This window comes from Trachypithecus francoisi, unplaced genomic scaffold (genome assembly GCF_009764315.1).
Source record: "Trachypithecus francoisi isolate TF-2019V2 unplaced genomic scaffold, Tfra_2.0 Contig01461, whole genome shotgun sequence".
Classification (NCBI taxonomy): Eukaryota; Metazoa; Chordata; class Mammalia; order Primates; family Cercopithecidae; genus Trachypithecus; species Trachypithecus francoisi.
Window position 1 is genome coordinate 14856208 of NW_022681433.1, and position 21167 is coordinate 14877374.

At 41.5% G+C, this 21167-nt stretch overlaps 1 protein-coding gene across 4 annotated transcripts in view; it reads left to right on the plus strand.

Moving 5' to 3' along the window:
• The window catches only part of FLT1 (fms related receptor tyrosine kinase 1), a 191338-nt gene that overhangs the window by 68053 nt on the left and 102118 nt on the right, over positions 1–21167 (plus strand). For all 4 annotated transcript variants that reach the window (XM_033236451.1, XM_033236422.1, XM_033236442.1 and 1 more), the window contains exon 10: positions 37–196. In XM_033236451.1, coding sequence (XP_033092342.1) covers positions 37–196 — 160 coding nt within the window. The remainder of the gene's footprint in view (positions 1–36; positions 197–21167) is intronic.

A 21167-nucleotide genomic window follows, 5' to 3' on the forward strand; every position in this document is an offset into this window, starting at 1 on the left:
TCTTGACTTCTGTCTCGTTCTTCATCTCCTTTCCAGTGAAACCCCAGATTTACGAAAAGGCCGTGTCATCATTTCCAGACCCAGCTCTCTACCCACTGGGCAGCAGACAAATCCTGACTTGTACCGCATACGGTATCCCTCAACCTACAATCAAGTGGTTCTGGCACCCCTGTAACCATAATCATTCTGAAGCAAGGTAGGGACAGTCAGTTTTTTGACTAACTTTCAAATACTTTTTGACACCTGGAATTAAGATTTTTTTAATGGACACAGATGGGAATCTGCAGATAGGGTGTACTGTATATTTGAGGCAAGGCTCTCCCTGCCTTGGAAAAAGGTGGGCAACAGCTACTCTTCTTTCTTACTGAATATACCTTACCATTGGCTAACAATTTCATAATTTTTCTCTCTGGTTTACAGTTTTAGAAGCACAAGCACAAAACTAAGGTCCTCCCATGAGCTGTTATATGAGCTCAGGTTGGAACTCTGGTATCCTGTTTCTCAGTTGAAGATCCCTAGACTTTGGCTATACCACTATGTCAGTTGCATTAGCGTTCCCATTGTTCATTTTGTATTCTTTGGATATGATCCAAGTTCTTCCCAACACCGATGATCACTATGTTTCCTACTTTTGGGCTTTGCTCTTCCAACTGTCTGAAATGCACTTCCACCCACTGCCTGCCTCCTAAGAGGGCCTTACTTATCAAACCCCATGGCTCAGCTCTTACGTCACCTTCTCTGTGAACTCTCCTGACTGCCTCATTCAGAATCACGTCTTCCTCCTCAGTATGAACAGCACTTTGTTCACACCATTGTTACATCGCTCGATGCACACAGGTTTGTCTCTCTGTAAGCCAAGAGCTGACTGAGAGTACCCCTGTGTCTTTAGGCTGGGTGAAGGCTGGCACACAGTAGATGCTTAGTGTATATTTGCTAAGTGAATACATCCCCACCCTCTGCTAATTGTGCAACATTTCTTTGCATCCTGTTGATGACTGAGCCTTGTTTGCTTTTTCCTCTTTTTGTTTAGTCTAGAGGAATGATACTAAGGATAGTTCATGGGAGCTAATTTGAAGAACAGGAATAGAATTGATAGGTGCAACAATAAGGTATTATTGAAACTGCCCAAGAATTATCATTATGCCAAACTATTTTCCTTTTTACTTTTAACTCCACTTGCAGAGTGTTCAGGAGGATTGTTATTTAAAAAAAAAAAAAAAAAAAAAAACTGATAGGAAAAGTAAACAAAGCATAATTCTAATGTAAACAGATAGAAGTGGCTATTTGATTTTCTAGATTATTCCCACAATTCCAACCCGTTTTGCTTAGGGTGTGTTACTCTCAGAGTGGAAAGTTACTGGTGAGTTATGGAATTCCTGGAAAGTAGCTATTTCCACACATCTGATTTCTCATTTGACTGTCATTTTCTAATAATAGAAATATAAAGGACTTAAAAATCTTAAATATCTTCTTTACCACTGTGAATGTTTAACGCAAAAGACAGTGAGATCTACTGAAATTCTACACTATTTTGCAAATTTGGGGTATGCATCAATATTAATGGACCCATCCTCTTAGGGTCTTGACATATGTGCCAACCTAACATGCAAATAAATCAAAAAATAACTAAATAATTGAAGCTATTTGATTTGGATAAAAGTGTAGAGTTGAATTTTTCTGGAATAACAGAGCCTTTTCTAAATGTATTTACATTTTATTTTGGCAATATTAAATCTAAAATTTCTGTTCTATCTAGGATTAGAACTAGTAACTATGTTAGAAAATAACAATTATGAGTGATAGAACATAATGTTATAAATTTGGGTTTAAGTGATGCTGATAAAATGTGGTTTGGAGAATGAGGCCAGCTCGAATGGAACTTTGGAAACATTAGCTTTCTTTCCAATTTCTTTGTGGTATATGGGGTCTTTCTTCTGTGTTATGGAGTAAGTTTGCCAAGGCCTGAAAAGATGTCTTCTTCTTTTCAGAGTGGTCTCAAGACTCAGAGCATTACCTTAAACGTTTGTTGGCCATTTGAATTATTCTCTGTTAAAGGCATTTTTTTTCACTACTTACAAGACTGATCAGAAATGAAAGTTTAAGGTTGCATATGCTTTATTTCTTTAATATGTTGCTGCTTGAAAGTATCTGCCAAAAATGTACACATCTTTGATGTACAAGAATGAGAACTTGATGTACATTAGTCAGCAGGTACTAATTTGGTGCTTGGTGGTTAAATCAGTACAGTTAACTAGAAATGTTTCAAAAATATACGTAGAAAGTGTGTACACTACAAAATAAACAGAACCACTCTTTCACCCTGTCAGAGAGATGAAGCTAAAATTTACAGATAAATGAAGCCCTCTTTAATTACCAAAAGTTCTCAAATATGTCTTTATATAAATATATTTGTATATACTTAGATTAACTCAGATTCAGTTGTAGACAGGAATTTTAGTAACACATGAGTAAGAAATGCTCTATTGCACTTAGTTTGAGTGATATGGTAACATATTTGCATACTGGTGCCTATACATAATCATCAAAAGAGATTGAGTGACTAATATATGCACATTACTCTCAAATATGTAGAATAATTCCTGGCATTTAAATTTTAGGCTCTAGTGAAAAGGCGTATCTCTATATACCCCTGGCCAAAGCATTTGTTCAGTTTGAGGGCAGAATGTAATTGTTTAAGGAACTCAAAACTATTAATTGGTTTGATATGGCCAGACAGTTAATGTATCTAATATAGAAAGAGGTTCAGACCTAACTCAAATTGTTTAGTTTCCTAGAGTCTAATAAATATTTAAATATATTAAGCTATTTTATAACTACTGACAGTTCAACTAAAAATGTCATGCTTTAAAAAAAAAAGTGGCAAAATGTTTTATGAAAGCGAGCTAAGTTTTAGCTGAGTAATATTGTGGTTTTCGTTTTGCCTAGAATTTGTTCTTATAAAACATGAGGAATAAAAGAGAGGAAGGAAAGGATGATTACTTTTAAACTCAAACAGGAAATGAACCAAGAAGAAATAAAGCAGAATCTTTCCCCCTTTCAGTTTTTTTGCATTAAGAAAAGGAAAATGGGACCAGGTGCAGTGGCTCATGCCTGTAATCCCAACACCTTGGGAGGCCAAGGCGGAAGGATCACCTGAGGTCAGAAGTTTGAGACCAGCCTGGGCAACATAGTGAAACCCCGTCTCTACTTAAAATACAAAAATTAGCCTGGCGTAGGGGCAGGCACCTATAATTCCAGCTACTTGGGAGGCTGAGGCGAGACAATTGCTTGAACCTGGGAGGTGGAGGTTGCAGTGAGCTGAGACCGCACCACTTCTCTCCAGCCTGGGCAACAAGAACAAAACTCCATCTCAGAAAAAAAAAAGAAAAAGAAAGAAAAGAAAAATGATAAGAAAACTATGATATTTCTTTTGAATATTAATAACACCAAAATAAGTCATCAACACTGAATGAGGTGGAATATTTTATTTTTCTCATCCTCAGTCAACTGGTAGACTTCTAAATAGATATTCCTAAACCTGCTCCCATGAGTCTCAGCAAAAAGCCAGAGAGCATCCTAAGGATGTTAAGCATATAGTGCCTTCCACATATCTGTAGTTTACAGCCTCTGCTCATATAAAATAAAGATAATGATACACACTTCATAGAAAGACTATGAGGATCGAATGAGGTAATGTATTTAGAAAGTTACAGAGTGCCACAGATTTTCAAGGTTGTAATCATTGCTAGCATTGGGGTACATTTCTTTAAATAAGACCCAAGAACCTTTAATGAACTTGAAAGGATATTTCTGCCTACTATAGAGCTAGTTTCACAACAGTTAGCAGTTTTACCAAACATTTCTGAGAAATGAATGTAAATTATGGAATGTAAAATACAGTTTTGTTGTGCTTTAAAGATAGTAATTTAGTAGGTCTAGGGTGGAGGGTGGCTGTGGAATTGAGGAAAATATGACTTTTCAGAAGAAGAAAAATTAAGGAACTACAGAAGAGTTAGGCAAAAGTAAAAGGAAGAGTAGGCCGGGCGCGGTGGCTCAAGCCTGTAATCCCAGCACTTTGGGAGGCCGAGACGGGCGGATCACGAGGTCAGGAGATCGAGACCATCCTGGCTAATACGGTGAAACCCCGTCTCTACTTAAAAATACAAAACACTAGCCGGGCGACGAGGCGGGCGCCTGTAGTCCCAGCTACTCGGGAAGCTGAGGCAGGAGAATGGCGTAAACCCGGGAGGCGGAGCTTGCAGTGAGCTGAGATCCGGCCACTGCGCTCCAGCCTGGGTGGCAGAGCAAGACTCCGTTTCAAAAAAAGAAAAAAAGAAAAAAAAAAAAAAAAAAAAGGAAGAGTAAATGGAAGGGTGTCATGAGGGAATGAAGTAATTCTCCCAGTTCATGTGGCCTGCCCCATTCATTGTTTTCCCGTCATGAGAGGAAGTGGTTCTGCCCTGTGGGTTGGCTGAGGCTGGGGTGGGCTGAGTGCGCGTGTAGGGGAGCTGATGCCTGCTGGACCAGTCCACTTTTGATCTCCAGAACTTCACGTTCCCCCTGCATTTTGAACAACTAAGTAGTACTAGTAAACCCCTCGTGGACTGAGCTCCGCTTGATCTTACAGTCCTCTGTGAACTCTGCCACAGTTCTGATGCAGCCTCACAGGAGATACTATTTAGATAAGATTGTCCATGGCAAGGAGGTTGGTTGGTTTCTAAAGGAACAATAGTAATACAGGACTGGAGGGAAGGGGACTTTCTCTGGGGAATGGAAAGTGTGGATTTGAGGAACCAAGGAGAGGATGAAGCAAGGACAGTCTTGGCATAATCAGTGTGTACTGCAGATCACTATTTTCTCAGGAAGAATCTAAGATGTTGGAAGGCTACTTTTCTTTATGTGTGCTTGAATACCAAGGAGACCCTCGGGTAGCTGACTGTGTGGCCTGAGTGGGTCTTTGCACTCATCTGTTCCCCACAAACAGGGGATGGTGGGGGGCTTCTGCTCATCTCCTTCCTGGTACTCTCATGAGCTCTGATCACCTCCTCCATGGGTGTCCAGAGTCCACCTGGTTGTTTCTGGATTGTCTTTTCTTCTTTCTAAAACTAAGATCTGTTTCTAAAATGTTGAATGTGTTTGGGTCTTCACTCTAGGGAGGTTCAATGCCTGCAGCCTTTGATTACTGCAGTTTTGTTTTGAGAGCATACATTCTTTAGATCTTAGATCTCTCTCCCTATGTATCACAAATTGTAATTTGAAAGGAAGAAGTAACACTGATTGATTATAATAGACAGAGTTGTACCACATACTGTGTTATTCCCCTCTGATGGAAAAAAAAACAACTTAGGTAACATTGGGTTCTTTGTGAACAATCTCATTTTCTTTATAAGCTATCTGTGATAACTACTCAAAATATGTAGAGAAACATTTCTATCTACATTGCATTAATATTGCTGACATATTACAAAGCAACTTGGCATGTCACTGATATTCAATCTAAATATACTGTCAACCATCTGCTCATCACACAAATATTTATTAGGCACCAACCGTGTGTAAAACATAAAGATAAATACCACTTGTCTTTAGCATTTATGTTTGCATTATACAAGATTAAGCATAGTTGGTGATTACTTATTGGATCTATATATGTACCTGTAAAATATCTACTACATCCTCCCAAAGATAGAGAATTGGGAATCAAGGAAGCAAGTCCTATTCTTGGCACAGTCCCTGACTTCTGTGTGATCTTGGCCAGTTCATTAATCTGTGTTTCTATTTCCCCTTCTGTAAATGGCAATGGCTGTGCTTCCCCTTTCCTATCATACACAGCTATGAATGAGTTAACTTAGAAAACCACTGTAAATTATATTTTCTTCCTTCAGAAAGGCTTGAAAGTATTTCCCAGTGGCTGCGCACTGATGTTTCCTTCTGTTCCTTATGAACTGTAAGGCAATTTGACCATTAACTCTGAGGATCGGTGACAAATTAATAGAAAATTTCAACTTATGAAAGTAGAATGGCTGTTGTCAGAAAAGTCTTAAATGGAGGTACAAACTCTGTGACACAGAACTGACTCCATGATTATGATGTTAATAAGGGCCCAGTAAGGAAAAAAAAAGATGGTGCTGCAGCTCCTCCACCACTGGGGCCAAGCCGTGTTTTCTGCAGTGCCAACCTGGACCACCTTGCCAGCCTCGGTCCAGCCCATACAAATGAAGGCATTTTCATTCTCTGCCCAGTTAGCTCTAAAGCTTTGCCTGCTTTATTTGGTCTTTTGCCAATGGGTCTCTTCAGGGTGTGAAAAATGTTGGGTTCTCAACTCATGGAAGGTTGAGGGAGAACATTATTCTTTTGACTTTCTTAGATAAAACGGTGGGTTTTCTAAGAAAAATCTATTAGACATACATGGACTCTCAAGGAACTACTTGCAAAACTCTAAAGTAGGTCAGGACTGGAGTCTAAACTAATCACATGCTTTAGAAGTTAACTAGAAAATAATGTTTACCACCATTTCTCGGTGACATTGTGACGTCCCATGTCTGAAACACTCTTGGTGTGCCCCAGCAGTAGAGTACTGTCAGGGGTGGGGTGGATGGTGTCAAGATAAAGCTGACCACTCTAAGAGTAAGGGTGGTTTACTGCCTTCCATCTGGGGATGGGGGGGGTGGGGTGGCCTACAATATCAGAAAAGCAGAGGCATCTAGGAACTCTGAGAAGGGCTTCTGAGAGGCGCTTGCCTAATTGCATTTCTCTATTGTTTACGTCAGCACATTGGCAAAGAAAGGAGGGCCTGAGTCATTAGGGATGTGTTAGGGATAGATCATTTGGGGGAAACATAGTTTGGCGCATCAGTGGGGTATGTAAAATTAACAGGACAGAAACAAGACAATTGTTAATGGTAGTTAATTAGAAATGTACTCAAAGACCCAAATTTAATTGACTGCCAACATGAATGTCTATTATTTTTATGCTGTAACAGTTTTATGTCCTATATTTTATTTTACATCTACACAATGAAAGTTTTAACAATATAAAGATTGAAAAAGTCAACATTTCCTGGGGGCAAAATGTAGGTCAGAGGTCTGAGGGAAGCTGTAATTTAAGACCTCTTCTTGTGGAAATACGGTCACATACCTCATGTTTAAATATTGATCACATTCTTCCTAAGTATACATACAATTTGTATCCATCCATGTGTCTCAACATACATTCTATACAGTGTGTGCCTGGGTAATGCAGCCTCAATTCAGCCACGCTACAGAGAATTTTAATTTGCCACAAACAAAACCTTGAATCAAAATGAGTACTTTAAAGAAGACCACTTGACCAAAGACCACTTTAGCAGGACTTTGAGCGTGAACAAACAGCCAAATAAAACTGGCCATCTTATACAGGAGCCTTTCATCACAAGCCAAAAGTGAATGTTCACTTACTAATGAGAAACTTCTTGCATTCTGTTATATAATTAATTACTGGACGAGGAAGTACATGCTGCTCAATGTGAATGTTCAAACAACAGCCCTGATTAATATTTCATACAAAGTCCTGAGAACAGAGCATGAGTTCATTTACCAAAGGCCCCTTTGCCACTTTTCTATGCTTTGTGAGATTTTCCTCCTTTTCCCAGTCTTCTTAGTAATACAGTGAATCTGACAAATAATTGTTTCTAATGAGTTAACTGTCTCCTGTAATTGCTATCAAACATTTCATTATGTGTTTTAAATTAAACCAAAAGGCTGAGTCACAGGAAATCTATGCGGGATGGTTTTTTTGTTTTTTTGTTTTTGAAATGGAGTCTTGCTCTGTCGCCCAGGCTGGAGTGCAGTGGTGCGATCTCGGCTCACTGCAACCTCCGCCTCCTGGGTTCAAGTGATTCTCCTGCCTCAGCCTCCCAAGTAGCTGGGACTACAGGCGCGTGCCATGACACCTGGCTAATTTTTTGTATTTTTAGTAGAGACGGGGTTTCACTGTGTTAGCAAGAATGGTCTCGATCCCCGACCTCGTGATCTGCCCGCCTCGGCCTCCCAAAGTGCTGGGATTCCAGGCGTGAGCCACCGCGCCCGGCCACTGGATGGTTTTTATAGTGATCTTTCCAGCAAGATTCAGTGTAGCTTCTCAGGTTACCAGAAGATAGTGACACACAATTTGGGATGATTCCTTAAGAAGACTGGCAGAATTTTTCAGATTTTCTTTGGCCAAATTCATAGATTGAATGAGCATTTTTATTATTGAATCTAGAAACTAATGTCCTGACACAAGATCTTTAGGTGATGGATAAGTAGAACAAATCACTTATAAAACATGCACCTCTGCCTGGGCATCTACATTTTAGTGTATCTTCACTGACTTAGTAGATTTTTTCCTTAAAATATGGTATCTAGGTAACTTTAATGTAAAATCAGTGTCCTTTTAGGTGACAAAGCAGAACCTGTTGGATTGAGAAGATGGAAAGGGCGTGATGGATTTAGACTCTGGCCCTGACGGTGCCTTATCATGAACTTCTAATCACTAGCCCTTGTTTCCTCATACTTTCTCTAGAAGCCTCCTAGGACGTTTTGCCACCTTGAATGCAATGGTCTACCTCATTATAATAGCTGTGATAGACTTAATCAATAAGTCATCTTTGGTGCCAAAAGCCATGTTCATCCCTTTACACACATTATCTCTAATCTGTACAACAGTTCCACGGAATGGTGATTACTTCCCCTCTTTTCCCATAAGTAAAACTGAAGCTCAGGGAGTCATTTCTCTGGTGTTTTCAGATGATGGTATAAAGAGGGAGGGCTGGGTACAGTGGCTCATGACTATAATCCCAGCGCTTGGGAGGCTGAGGTGAGAGGATCAGTTGAGCCCAGGAGTTGGAGACCAGTCTGGGCAACATAGAGAGGCCCCATCTCTACAAAAAAATAAAAATAAAAAAATTAGCTGGGCATGGTGACACGCATCTATGGTTCCAGCTACTCAGGAGGCTGAGACGGGAGGAAGCCTTGAGCCTGGGAGGTCGAGGCTGCAGTGTCGTCACTGAACTCCAGCCTGGGAGACAGAGTGAGACCTTGTCTCAAATAAATACATAAATAAAAGTCAAGGGGCTAGATACACTGGCCTTCCAGAAGGTTACTTTTCCCTGGTGTCCCATAGGAGTCCTCAGAGGAGATCCTGTGGATTTCCAGAGGAAAGAGTCGAAGCCGGCAGGCAATAGGTTTGGGAGGGCGCCTGCCTAACCTGGGGGGTTTGCTCTTGTCTGTAGTGAGTTAGAGCTGGCCCATCTGTTGAGTTAGAGTTGAGTGGAGAATGGGAGAGGAAAGGAGAAAAACGCGAGCAGCAAATCGGTGAATTGGGCTCGAATTTCATGATATCTTCGGGCACCGGTGGTGACCTACAGCTGGTTTGGGCCCCAGATCTGCAGGTGGGAGTAGAAACTGGAGGATAAACTCCACTGGGATGAGCAGTGCCTCCAGCCTCAGGAGGGAGGCAAGTCTAACTCACAGTTAATGCACTTGCTTATTGTGTGCGCTTTCCCCTATTTGTATTGTCCTTTTCTGTGACTTTCGCACCATCCAGTGGTATTTGATCTCTTGCAGGGCAGGGAAGCCCCATTCTCTCATTTATTGTTCGGAATTAATGTTCTGAATTAGGATTCAGCAAGCACTCAGCCCTCAGTGGGCCTCACAAAGCTCATGGCTATTTAGGCAGGAGAGCAATTAAAGGCGATGAAAAGGAGGGGTCAAAAGAAAACGAAGGAGAAAACATGAGGGTTTACAGTTGATGAGGGAGTGAAATGGGGACATGGAGGCTGCTAATTTCAGCCTCGGCATGCCTTGCCCTAGTCACTGCAAATAATTAATTCACTCAGAATTGAAGAATTTGAGCCAGGCACAGTGGCGTGCTCTTGTAATCCCAGCTATGTGGGGGGACTGCTTGAACCCAAGAGTCCTGGGCAACATAGCAAGACCCCCATCTCAAAAAAAAAAAAAAGGAATTAAGGAATGTTAAAGATTTAATTTTTAAAAAGAGATTGTTTTATAGGTGAGAAATTGTGGCTCAAAGATAAATAGTTATCTCATTTCACAGCTAGTTAATGGCAAGCTCGGGACTAGATGCATGTCTCTGATTCCTGTTTACTATTATTTCCACCATAACACTGTATTGAGTCTCCATGGGAGGTGCTTATAATCTGGCCAAACAAGTCAACTATGAGTGGTAGATGGTGAGTGCTGCAGTTTAGAGGCAGCACCAAGGAGGAGGTGGGATCTGGGCCCTAAAGAGGATGGGTAGGTCTTGGAAAGTTAAATGGAAGGGGAGAGGGACAAAGTCGTGATGCAGTGACACAGGCATACAAACAGGTTGGAAAGTTGAAAAGAACTTGCCAGAGATTAATGTGATTGGTTCATCAGATTTGGGTTGAGAAAAAATAAAAACCAAAGTTGGAAAGGTAATTTTGGATCTGATGTGAAATTTTTTCAATGGAGGCTGAATGGTTGAGCCAGGCAGTCACTACCTGGCTAGTGCCTGGATGTTCTGCTATCTATTGGCCAGAAACCTACTTTGTCCCTCCTTCCAGGCTGATGGGCTTCCACAGACTCATTATTGGTGGTCTTCTACCTGTGGCACTCCTTCAACCTGCAGTATGCGCACTGTATCTCAGAAACGCTACCCTCCATGCCTGAAAATCAAAGGCTTGGGTTTTCACTCACCCTTTTAAAAAACATTACATGGGTGCATATTATTCAATTTCTAAGGTCTTTAATGTTCCATTTGCCTTGTCATGATCACTGAAAATTACATATGATGATCACTGATTGCTGCCTTATTGACAAATCAGCCCTTGTCAGTATGAAAAAAGTCCTTGAACAAGTAGCGTGAGGAAAACAAAAATTGGTGTTTAAAGACCATCTAGATATAATAGAAGGTGGTGGCTGATAAAGGCTGTATAGCCTGGGGTTTCTACTTTTATTTTCTTTATAGCTAAGTTAAGCATTTACTTATGGGATGTTAAGTGCTGGATACGTGTTTTATATGCATCATCTCACTGAATTATCACAGAACTTCTCTAAGACAAATGCTAGAATTATTACCATTTTCCAGATCAGGTAGAGAGTTTGAGTATCTTATTAGGACACTAGTCCTGGTCAACATGTCAAAGAGCCTGTAAGTGAGCAGCCTTCCAGCATGACATCAACCAGACAATTGAAAGCGTATCATTTGTCACTACCAGGATTGGTTGTGTCACAACTACTTAGACATTAAAATTAGTCATTTTTAGTCAAAAGCTCACGATCCTGAAAACCGGTATGGTGACATCAAAAGCTCACAATCCTGAAAACCAGTATGGTGACATCAAGAGATGCAACATAGTTTAGAGTTTAAGGACGTGGGCTCTGTTGCCTGAGTCCTGGCTCTGCCACCTACTGGCATCCACTGGCTGTATGATTCTGGGCAAAATAAACCACCTCTCTGAGTCTGGGTTTCCTCATCTATAAATGGAGTTGACAGTACTGACATCGTAAGGTTGTTTGAGGAGTTAAATGTGATCATAGATGTGAAGTACTTAGCACAGTGGCTGGCACATTGCAAGTGCTAAGTTTGTTTGCTGAAAGGTACCTAAAAGTACTTCTAGTACTTTTAGGCAGCTCTAGGGCTGCCCACTGCAAAGCCACTTCCCTCTGAAGTGGCATCATATACACACTAATGTCCTGACAAGATGATCCATGCTATTAGGTTAATGTTCTCCCAGGAAATATATTTGCATCTTGGGACAGGTCCTCTGACTGTTTATTCCAAAGAAATCAGAATGGGACCAGAAATGGTGGCTGTTTCAGATTATTTAGGAAATCAAAGGAGTTACAGTATCCAAGGAGCTACTCTCGTTGGTGAATTCTACCTCAGCTATTCAAATGGTCAATCACTCAAGTCTTGTTCAGCCTATAGTAGTATATGGGCTCTTATCATTTTACGTGCCTGTGCTCAATTGTATTCTGATATTTTTCCATGAATTTGACTTGTCTCTTCAATAAACATATATGTTTCTAAATAACAAGGAATTAAATCATCTGCTTCTTGCAGGGGGTGTGATTTTACATCTTACATGAAATAAGAGTGAGCAAATTCTGTTTCAGTTGAATAAAATGGTGCTATTATTATTATTATTGTTGTTAAGACCGCGTTTCACTCTTGTTGCCCAGGCTGCAGTGCAATGGCGCAATCTTGGCTCACTGCAACCTCCGCCTCCCGGGTTCAAGAAATTCTCCTGCCTCAGCCTCCCGGGTAGCCGGGATTACAGGCATGCGCCGTCACGCCCGGTTAATTTTTTAATTTTTTTTAGTAGAGACAGGGTTTCTCCATGTTGGTCAGGCTGGTCTCAAACTCCCGACCTCTGGTGGTCCATCCGCCTTGGCCTCCCAAAGTGCTGGGATTACAGGCGTGAGCCACCGAGCCTGGCAAACATGGTGGTGTTATTGACAAGCTAATATTTTTGCCTATCTTTGAAGATAGGCAAGAAGAGGAGGCCATTGCCAGTCAGTTTCCTATTTGCCATTAGACTTGATGACACTGCTTTGCATGTCAGCATCCTTGCCTGAGTGGAAACTGTCCATGACTATCGGTTTGTCAGGTGCTGACACTGCTATGCTGAGGTTCGTCAGGGCCCTGGCAGATCCCATGTATCCATTAATATTTATCATTGCGAATGGAGAGGTGCTGATGGTGGTGACATTGTGCTTAGGTCAGGTGTGCATGTGAGGTCGTTTGACAGTCACTAGAGCGCCTTTTTCAGCACACCTGAGATAAGTGTAGATGGCAGGGTTGACATCTGATGTGAGGTAGGGTTGACATCTGATGTGGGGTTGGGTCCACATCTCATCTGGCCATTCTTTGGCAGGACCCACTCTTCTCATCGGGGAGTTAACTGAGCAAAAGACAAGTGTTGCTCACCCACTATTTCCCAGGTGATTGGGCCAGGCACCAAAGCTATAATGATGAATAAAACATAGTCCTGGTGTGTACATAAGTAGCTCTCAATGAAATCAGATAATAAACTGACAACTAACATTAATGGTTTGTTTCCTGTGTGCCAGGCACTGTGCTAAGCATGTTACACATTTAGTATCACCCTAATATTTGCTGATGTCAAATCAATCTTCTTTCAATTCTTTATTTAAATTATTTCCCTTATGTGTGCGTTTTTAGTGCCTATAATAAAACTAGTAAGACACGGTAGCTTGGGATTGCTTGTTTGAGTTGGTTATGCTAAGAACACATCCATTCCCAAAGAATTTGAGGTAGTTCACAAAAAGGACAATACATAACTAAGCAGCCTTGGTGAAGTGAAAAAATGGGTAAGACTAGTATGGAGGTACGGCCCACAGGCTTTACTTTCCAGTTGTCAAGAGCAAGAAAGAGAAGTGAAACAAACATTTGCAAGATGAATGGGCTCATAAGATACCTTTCAGAGAACTGAGATCCAAGAGAAATGATTTCTTCTCTCATGTGCTATGGGACACTAACAGTAGGCAAACTCCCTGACCACACTTCTTCCACAGTGAGTGTCAGGTCTGGTAACTAACATCCCTCAATGTTGGCCAATGCCATAGCACCAAAGCAGAATTTATTACAAGTGATTTTGTGGGCTGGTGTGATCTAAGGACAAAATTTTAGAATGATACAAGAAATCAACAAGACTGCTAAGTTCTCCGAGCAATCTTCTGTGACTACGATTCCTGTAGTCAGGTTTTTGACATCCAGAGTTACATAACTGGAATGTTATAAAACCATGATTTCAGCTCAGGTCTGACTAGCTCTAAAATCTATGTTCCTTATGCTAACCTGTGATTCCCTACCTCCACTCCCAAAAGCTTTCTGGATGTTTCAGTATTGACCACTAAATAAGAAGTAAGTTGTTCTCTTCCTTTTCGTGAGAACAAAATATAATGATAGCTTAAAATATTCTCCACTGAGTAACTGTAGCTACTATTTTAAGCCGCCTTCTTGAATGTGTTAAAGGGTATTTTTTGTAGGCACTCCTAATTTTTTCTTAAAGATTTCTTATTTCTCAAATCACCCTTCCTCACCGACTATTCTTGCAGTAAGAAGCAAAGTGAATGAACAAAACAGGTGTCCTCTGTGAGGCCCCTATCTGGGTGTAGCCAAGTTAAGCACCCACTCTTTTAGCCTCTCAGTTACCCAGGTACGGGCCTGTGAGGATCCCCTGGCCCTGGACTGTGTGAAGGAGAGCGGGGAGCTGGGAGGGAGAGAGTGTCTGGCTTGGGAGGGGGCGGGGATTGCTGGCACTCACTCTAGAAGCCAGCAGAAGGAGCAAGGAGGAAGGAAAAGCAGAGGCTGGGAAGAAGAGCCATGTTCTGAGTGTGAATGGGCCACAGGGCCCTCGAGAGCAGGAAGCAGCGTGAGCCAAGACGCTCACGGAAAAGCTCTTATCTAAACAGAGGTGGCCCAGGACGCTGGATCCCCTCCACCATTGTCCAGGGAGCTGATCCGAAGTCCACAACCCCCGAAACTCTTCTCCACTCCCCCTTCTCCATTGAGGCAAGAAGTAATTTTCAGTATGGGCTCCAAGGCGTCACAAGGTCTCTCACTGCACAAGAAAGTCACTCCTCCAGGATCCCCTCAGCCTGACCCTGTGACCACCCTGAAGGCCCAGGCCCTTTTCCTGGAGCAAGAGGAGCAGGAACCATTCTGTCTAAACACTCCTTCCAATGCTACGCCTTTTTCTGCCAGCATCCGCTCTCCTATATTGTTTCATCTGTTTTAAGAGAACGTGGCTGGCCGCGGTGGCTCTCGCCTGTAATCCCAGCACTTTGGGAGGCCGAGGCAGGTGGATCACTTGAGGTCAGGAGTTCGAGACCAGCCTCAAGACGGCAAAACCCTGTCTCTACTAAAAATACCAAAATTAGCCAGACATGGTGGCACACACCTGTAATCCCAGCTACTCTGGAGGCTGAGGCAGAAGAACCTCTTGAACCTGGGAGGCAGAGGTTGCAGTGAGCCAGGATGGTACCACTGCACTCCAGCCTGGGGGACACACTGAGACATTGTCTCAAAAAAGAAAGAAAGAAAGAGAGGGAGAGAGAGAGAGAGAAAGGGAGAGAGGAGGGGAAAAGATAGTGTTTGCAGATTCTGTTAATCTGATGGCTCAGACACACAATCACTAATGTTTTGACACACACCCACAGTAGCAGAAGAATGTTTACATCAGGCCCTGCTACAGGATGGCCGCCATAATGGAGGCCAGCCCTGGTCGTGCCCTCTGGCAGGGTTCCAGATGAGCTTTTTTTTTTCCTTCCTATTTTTTTTAAAGACATTTTACAGCTTCAATTTGCTTTTCATTACTCCTCTATCCTTTTGTTTCCTAGCTTGAAATGATTCAGTATTCTTTACAAACAGATTCTAATCACAGTTAGCACGTGCAGTAAAATCTCATTAAACAGATAAGCAGAGTTCACACAAGTCCTCAGATTTCATCATCCAAAAAAAAAAGGAGAGGGAGATTACTGTCTTGAGACTTCATAGAACTTTCTAGACCCTCTTTGTTGCCAAATTAAATGTGCTTTCATTATATATATATATTTATATAAACATTCATTCCCAGACAATGGTTCTGTCTCAAATAGGCAGCCACTGGGTGTTGGGTACTCAAATCACCATTCACCCACACCCCTCTCCCCGGGACACTCATTCTAGTATTGGAGTTTGTAATAAAACAGGCCAGCTTCATCCCAGAACATGCTCCTTGATCATGCAGACAAAAGTAAGTTACCAAGGAGAGAAAAAAATTGTGATAAATATTGGATGGTTTTATTTTGTTGTAAGTTTTTTTATTTTTTTATTTTATTTTTTTGAGACGGAGTTTCGCTCTTGTTGACCAGGCTGGAATGCAATGGTGCGATCTTGGCTCACCACAAACTCCGCCTCCCAGGTTCAAGCGATTCTCCTGCCTCCGCCTCCCCAGTAGCTGGATTACAGGCCACCATGCCTGGCTAATTTTTGTATTTTTAGTAGAGACAGGGTTTCTCCATGTTGGTCAGGCTGGTCTCGAACTCCCAATCTCAGGTGATCCACCCACCTCGGCCTCCCAAAGTGCTTTACAGGTGTGAGTCACCACGCCTGGCCGGATTTTTTTTAATGATAAAATGTATCAGCCAGTAGAAGGCAAAGAGTTCCTATAATTTCACCATCAAAGCATGTTTATGACCAAAACAAACTAGAATTTATGCCAAAAATGTAACTATAAAGTAGTCTTCTGCCCCTTTCCCCTGTCTTTGTCCACCAATAGAAAGGTACATCTTCTCTCTCCCTCTTAAAAACAAAAATTTAATTTTGCTAGTGTCTGACTTTGTGCTGGTTTGAATTTAGAGGCCCCCCCGAGTTTTCCTCTGTAACAGGTGACTCTGAGCCGGACTTCCCCCATGGTGGGAAAGGTTTGGGGAGGTTTCTTGGGATCAGAAGTCACCCTACGTGATGGACAGAGCTCTGGGATGGTGAAAAGAGGAGAGTCTGGATTCTGATCCTAATTCTGCTCCTTTCCCTGTGAACTTGAGCAAAGCATTTGATTTTTCAGAGTCTCAGTCTCCTTATGGATAAAAGGATTTACGAAATAAGGATCATAATACCTGCTTCATAGGGTGACTGTGAGAACGAATCGAGGCAAAGTGCGTATTGCGTCTAGCCCAAGCTCGAGCAGCTCATAGTAGCAGTTCACAGAACTTGTTTCCCTTCAAGCAGCCAAGAGTCAGATATGAGCACAACAGAGATTTGAAACGCCAGCTTAATATCATTTATTGAAAGAGGATCCTCTTTAAAAACAAATCTGTGTGTCTTAAGAGTAAGGCTGTAGAGCAGACCTTCTAGAATCAATGTGGTTATTAAACTGGCAGAAAATCATTTATGAAATGAGAATTTTATACTGGATTGCTACAGGAGTCTTGGGTACCATAACAGGCACTAAACAGATGGACAATTTCTAGAAAGGCTTAATGAAGTGTTGAACCATCCCACCCCATTCTCCAAGAGAATTGATCATTTTCTCACAAGAGAACCACTTCAAAGAAAACCCAAGTATTTACTATCACAGCTAACGCTCACCCAGCTGGGCTTTCCCTTCTGATTCCACCAGATGTGACAGTCTGTCCTCCTAAGGAAAGAAAGTACTGGCTCTGAGCTTTAAGTAGGGGGAGGGGAGAGGAAGGCAGGAGGAATGAAGAAAATCTAAAAAAATGAAGAATTGTTAAAAACCAGCAATTAAGAAAAAGCACAGGTGAACAAAGGGGTACCTTTGGGTGTGCATTGTGTATTACGTTTCATGAGTGTTGGATTTGAAAAGGTGAATGGAACCTGTCTTGAATTTAGGAACTGCAGGGTGACAAAGTGAGCTCTCATAGAAACTGTAATATAAACTGTAATTGCAGACTGTGCATGCACTGGTCATTCAGCATATTTTGATTGTGTAAGATGAGAGATGTTTAGCAAATTTTGGAAGGAGACTGACCATGTTATGCAAAAGGAGCTAAAAAAAAAAAAAAGACATGGAATCCTCAACGTAGTAATGGTGTTTGTATAGTGAATATTTGAGATGTCTTTTCTTACTATATCCAAGAAGTACTGAAGCATAATAATTTCTTGTCATATGATGGTAGTACATGGATATCATGTTACATATGGTGTTGGGGTCAAGTGCACAGGTTCTGAAATGAGCCAGAACTGAGTACAAATTCTGCCAGCAGTCATACTGTCAAGACTGTAGGTTTGACCAGGCACATTGGCTCACACCTGTAATCCCAGTACCTCGGGAGGCTGAGGCAGGCAGATTGCTTGAGCCCAGAAGTTCAAGATCAGCCTGGGCAACATGGTGAAACCCCATCTCCACTAAAAATACAAAAATTATCCTGGCATGATGGCACACACATGTAGTCGCAGCTACTCAGAAGGCTGAGGTTGGAGGACCAGTTGAGCCCAGGAGGTCAAGGCTGCAATGAACCAAGATTGTTCCACCACGCTCCAGCCTGGGTGACAGAAAGGGAAAAAAAAAAAGGAAGAAAGAAAGATTGTAGGTTTGACCTCTCTGTTGGTTTTGCCTTTTTCTGTGGCCCTAGACTGCCTTCATCTGTCTTTGGTCACAGAGAAGCCAAATGTTTTTGAGTGTGGTGGGAATAAGGCAAATTCATCACCGTTACAAGAAAATCAGCCCAAAGCATGTAGGTCAGTAGTGTCATCTGCATATGTAGAGGGTGGCGGTTTCCCACAATGTGTCAAGAGAAGAAGACTAGTAACTTAGACCAGATGGGGAGTTCCACAGATGGCTCCTACTTGGAATGTAGAAGGCTGACATATCACACATGAGGTCCTAGCTCCATGTGTTGGAAACATAATTGGCTGCTTTCTTTTAATTTATTTATATCAATCTCTAGTCCGAAACTAAGTTGTTTCAGGTCCAGAGCAATCAGCAGAGATGACATGGAGTACACTCTTAGCCCATAATTTTTTTGTTTTTCTTTCAGGGGTTATAAATACCTCCCTGCCATTGTACTTGGCATGCTGTATGCAAATGGAGGTAGGAGTCCTATAGCTCATTAGGAAAGGGACAGAGGCTTGGAGCAAAGAGAGGACAGCGCCGAGCTGAGGCTGATAACAGTGGCCTTGTCCAGAATAGTGCATGGGAGCTTTCTTATCTCGCTTTGGCAGGAGGTGCTGTGGACTTCCTGTGCGAAATCAGGAGCGAACGCTGCTTTCCTCTTGTTGTTCGGCTTCCTCCCCCCTCAAGACAGTTCCCAGCACAGTGATTATCTTTGCATCTTCAAACATGGCACAATCTACTTCCTTAAGAGCTTGATGTATTCTTAAGGCTTAGGCACATTCCCCTCCCCTAAATCTCTTTTCAAGTGCTGTTATATAGTAAGGCTTCTAAATGACATTCTATTTTTATAGCCCCAATTACAAAGAGGGAAAAATAACAGCCCCTAAATTAGAAAATAGCCACAGAATCTGTCCTTTTTATGTGGAAGAGCTGGCAATAAGTCTGGCCTATAGTTTCCATACTAAGGCTTGTGCCCTTAGTAACTGCCCTCAGAGTCATGGGTGTGGGATGGGGGAGGTGTGGGGTGTCAGAGGTCAACAGCCCCAAGTGAACTCAGATAGCAGACTGTATTTCCCTTGAGAAACACCCAGGCTTGCTTTACTCTAACATATTTCTTTGCATTTCCTAAAGCCCAGGAGTATGAAATTAAGATCTTTGACTCAGGGCTCCCTGATCTTTTTCCTTGCTTTGGGGGAAAAGGAATAAAATCTGAAAACTTGTCTTCCAGATGCAAGAGAACTTTAGCTGTTTGATGTCACAATCCCAAGTACATATGCACACGTCTAATCTAGGTATACACACGTGTATATGTGCACATTGTATATACTCATGTATATAAGTACTGCACTATGAGTGTTTGAAAGACAGCAAGTCTAACACGAAATTAAGGTAGGGATGTTATAGTCTAGAAAATGGAGAATATGGATAAAGAAAAAATAGGGCAAAGTGACTCTAATATAATGACTTTTAAACTTTGTCATTAAAATGTTTCTAATAAAGGAGAAAGTGTATAATTTCTCTTTGGCTCAGTTTACTCTACTTATTAATAAGTATTAAAATGTTCATTTATTTTACCTGATGATTATTATAAGGATGATACTGGGTAAAAACTGCAGAAATTCCTTGAGGAATGGTCACCTTTTATTCATTCTTTTCAAATTTTAAATCTTGGAATCTAACTGTAAAGACATCTTTAAAAACATTTGGGGAAATCTGATACGTGGTTTAGGTGCAAACACCACCATGGAATTATTGCTAATTCTCTTAGGTGTAAAAGTAGCGTTGTGGTTATATTGGAAAACTTTGCTCATTTTTTAGAGCGACCCACTGAAGTCCATAGGGCTAAAATGACAAGATGTCTGAGATTTGTTTTAAATACAGAAATCCTTCATTTGGCCAGGCTAGAAAGTTTAAAAATAAATAAATAAATAAAACACAGAAGAAAAAAAAGAAGGGATAGATGAAGCCAATATGACAAAATCTTGACAACTGTGAAATCTGGGTGACGGGCGTATGGGGATATATCACCCTGTTCTCTCTATTTCTCGGTATGTTTGATAATGACAAACAATTAAAACAAGTAGAAACTCTTAGCAAAAACAACATGCCGGTACCTTGTGCCTGTCTGCATGTGTGCAAATGTTTATGGGGTGCTGACGGCATGCTCGGGCCCTGCCCTGCTATGGGGACAGAGTGAATATGTTGATTTGTCCCCTGTCCTGTAGCTGTCGGCCCAGCGGGGACTCAGAACCATTCAGTCAGCACTTAAAAGGTGGTGAGTACTCTGCAGGAGGACGTTACAGGGCAAGTACCCCCGCAGATGCACATGCGGTAGTTGAACACTCTGGAGTTCCTTCTCAGCCCAAGGACCAGAGAGGAGTTGTAACAGAACGTTTTTCTGATTACATTCCCTTCTGTCTTCCCCTTTTTCTCACTGACTTTCACCTCCCATTTTCCTCTCACATAAGTCATTCCTGCTCTTGGCTACTTAAGATGAACCACTCATTTTTTTCTGGAAATGAAGCTTGAAAATTTCATTTAGCCTATAATCCCAGGTACAGGCTGACGCGGCAGGATTGCTTGAACCCAGAGGTTCGAAGCTACAGTGACCTATGATTGCACCACTACACACTTGACTAGGTGACAGAGTGAGACCCTCTCTCTAATAATAATAATAATAATAATAATAATAAAATTCCTCTTGGTTTAAAAAATCTGCAGAATCTGCCCAAGACATGTACAAATTAGAGACCAGCAAGTTTTCTGCGCAAAAAAATTCTAGTCCAGAAAATCAGAATGCAAAATGGTGAAATGTTTAAAACAGAGAGAGAGAATTCATGGACCTCAAAGATAAATAACATCAACGCCTTTATTTTATAATTAAACACTTGAGGCCTGAGAGCTTGAACAGTTCCCCAAAACTCGAGCAGAGATAGACTGAATTTAATAACTGTTTCATGATGTTTATGTCCATATGCACTTAATTAGCCCTGGAAAAAATTAGCCATCCAACTGCATATTCCGATTAAAAGCCAGCTTTTTATAGATATAAAATGGTATGATTTCCTTGACGTTTTTATTC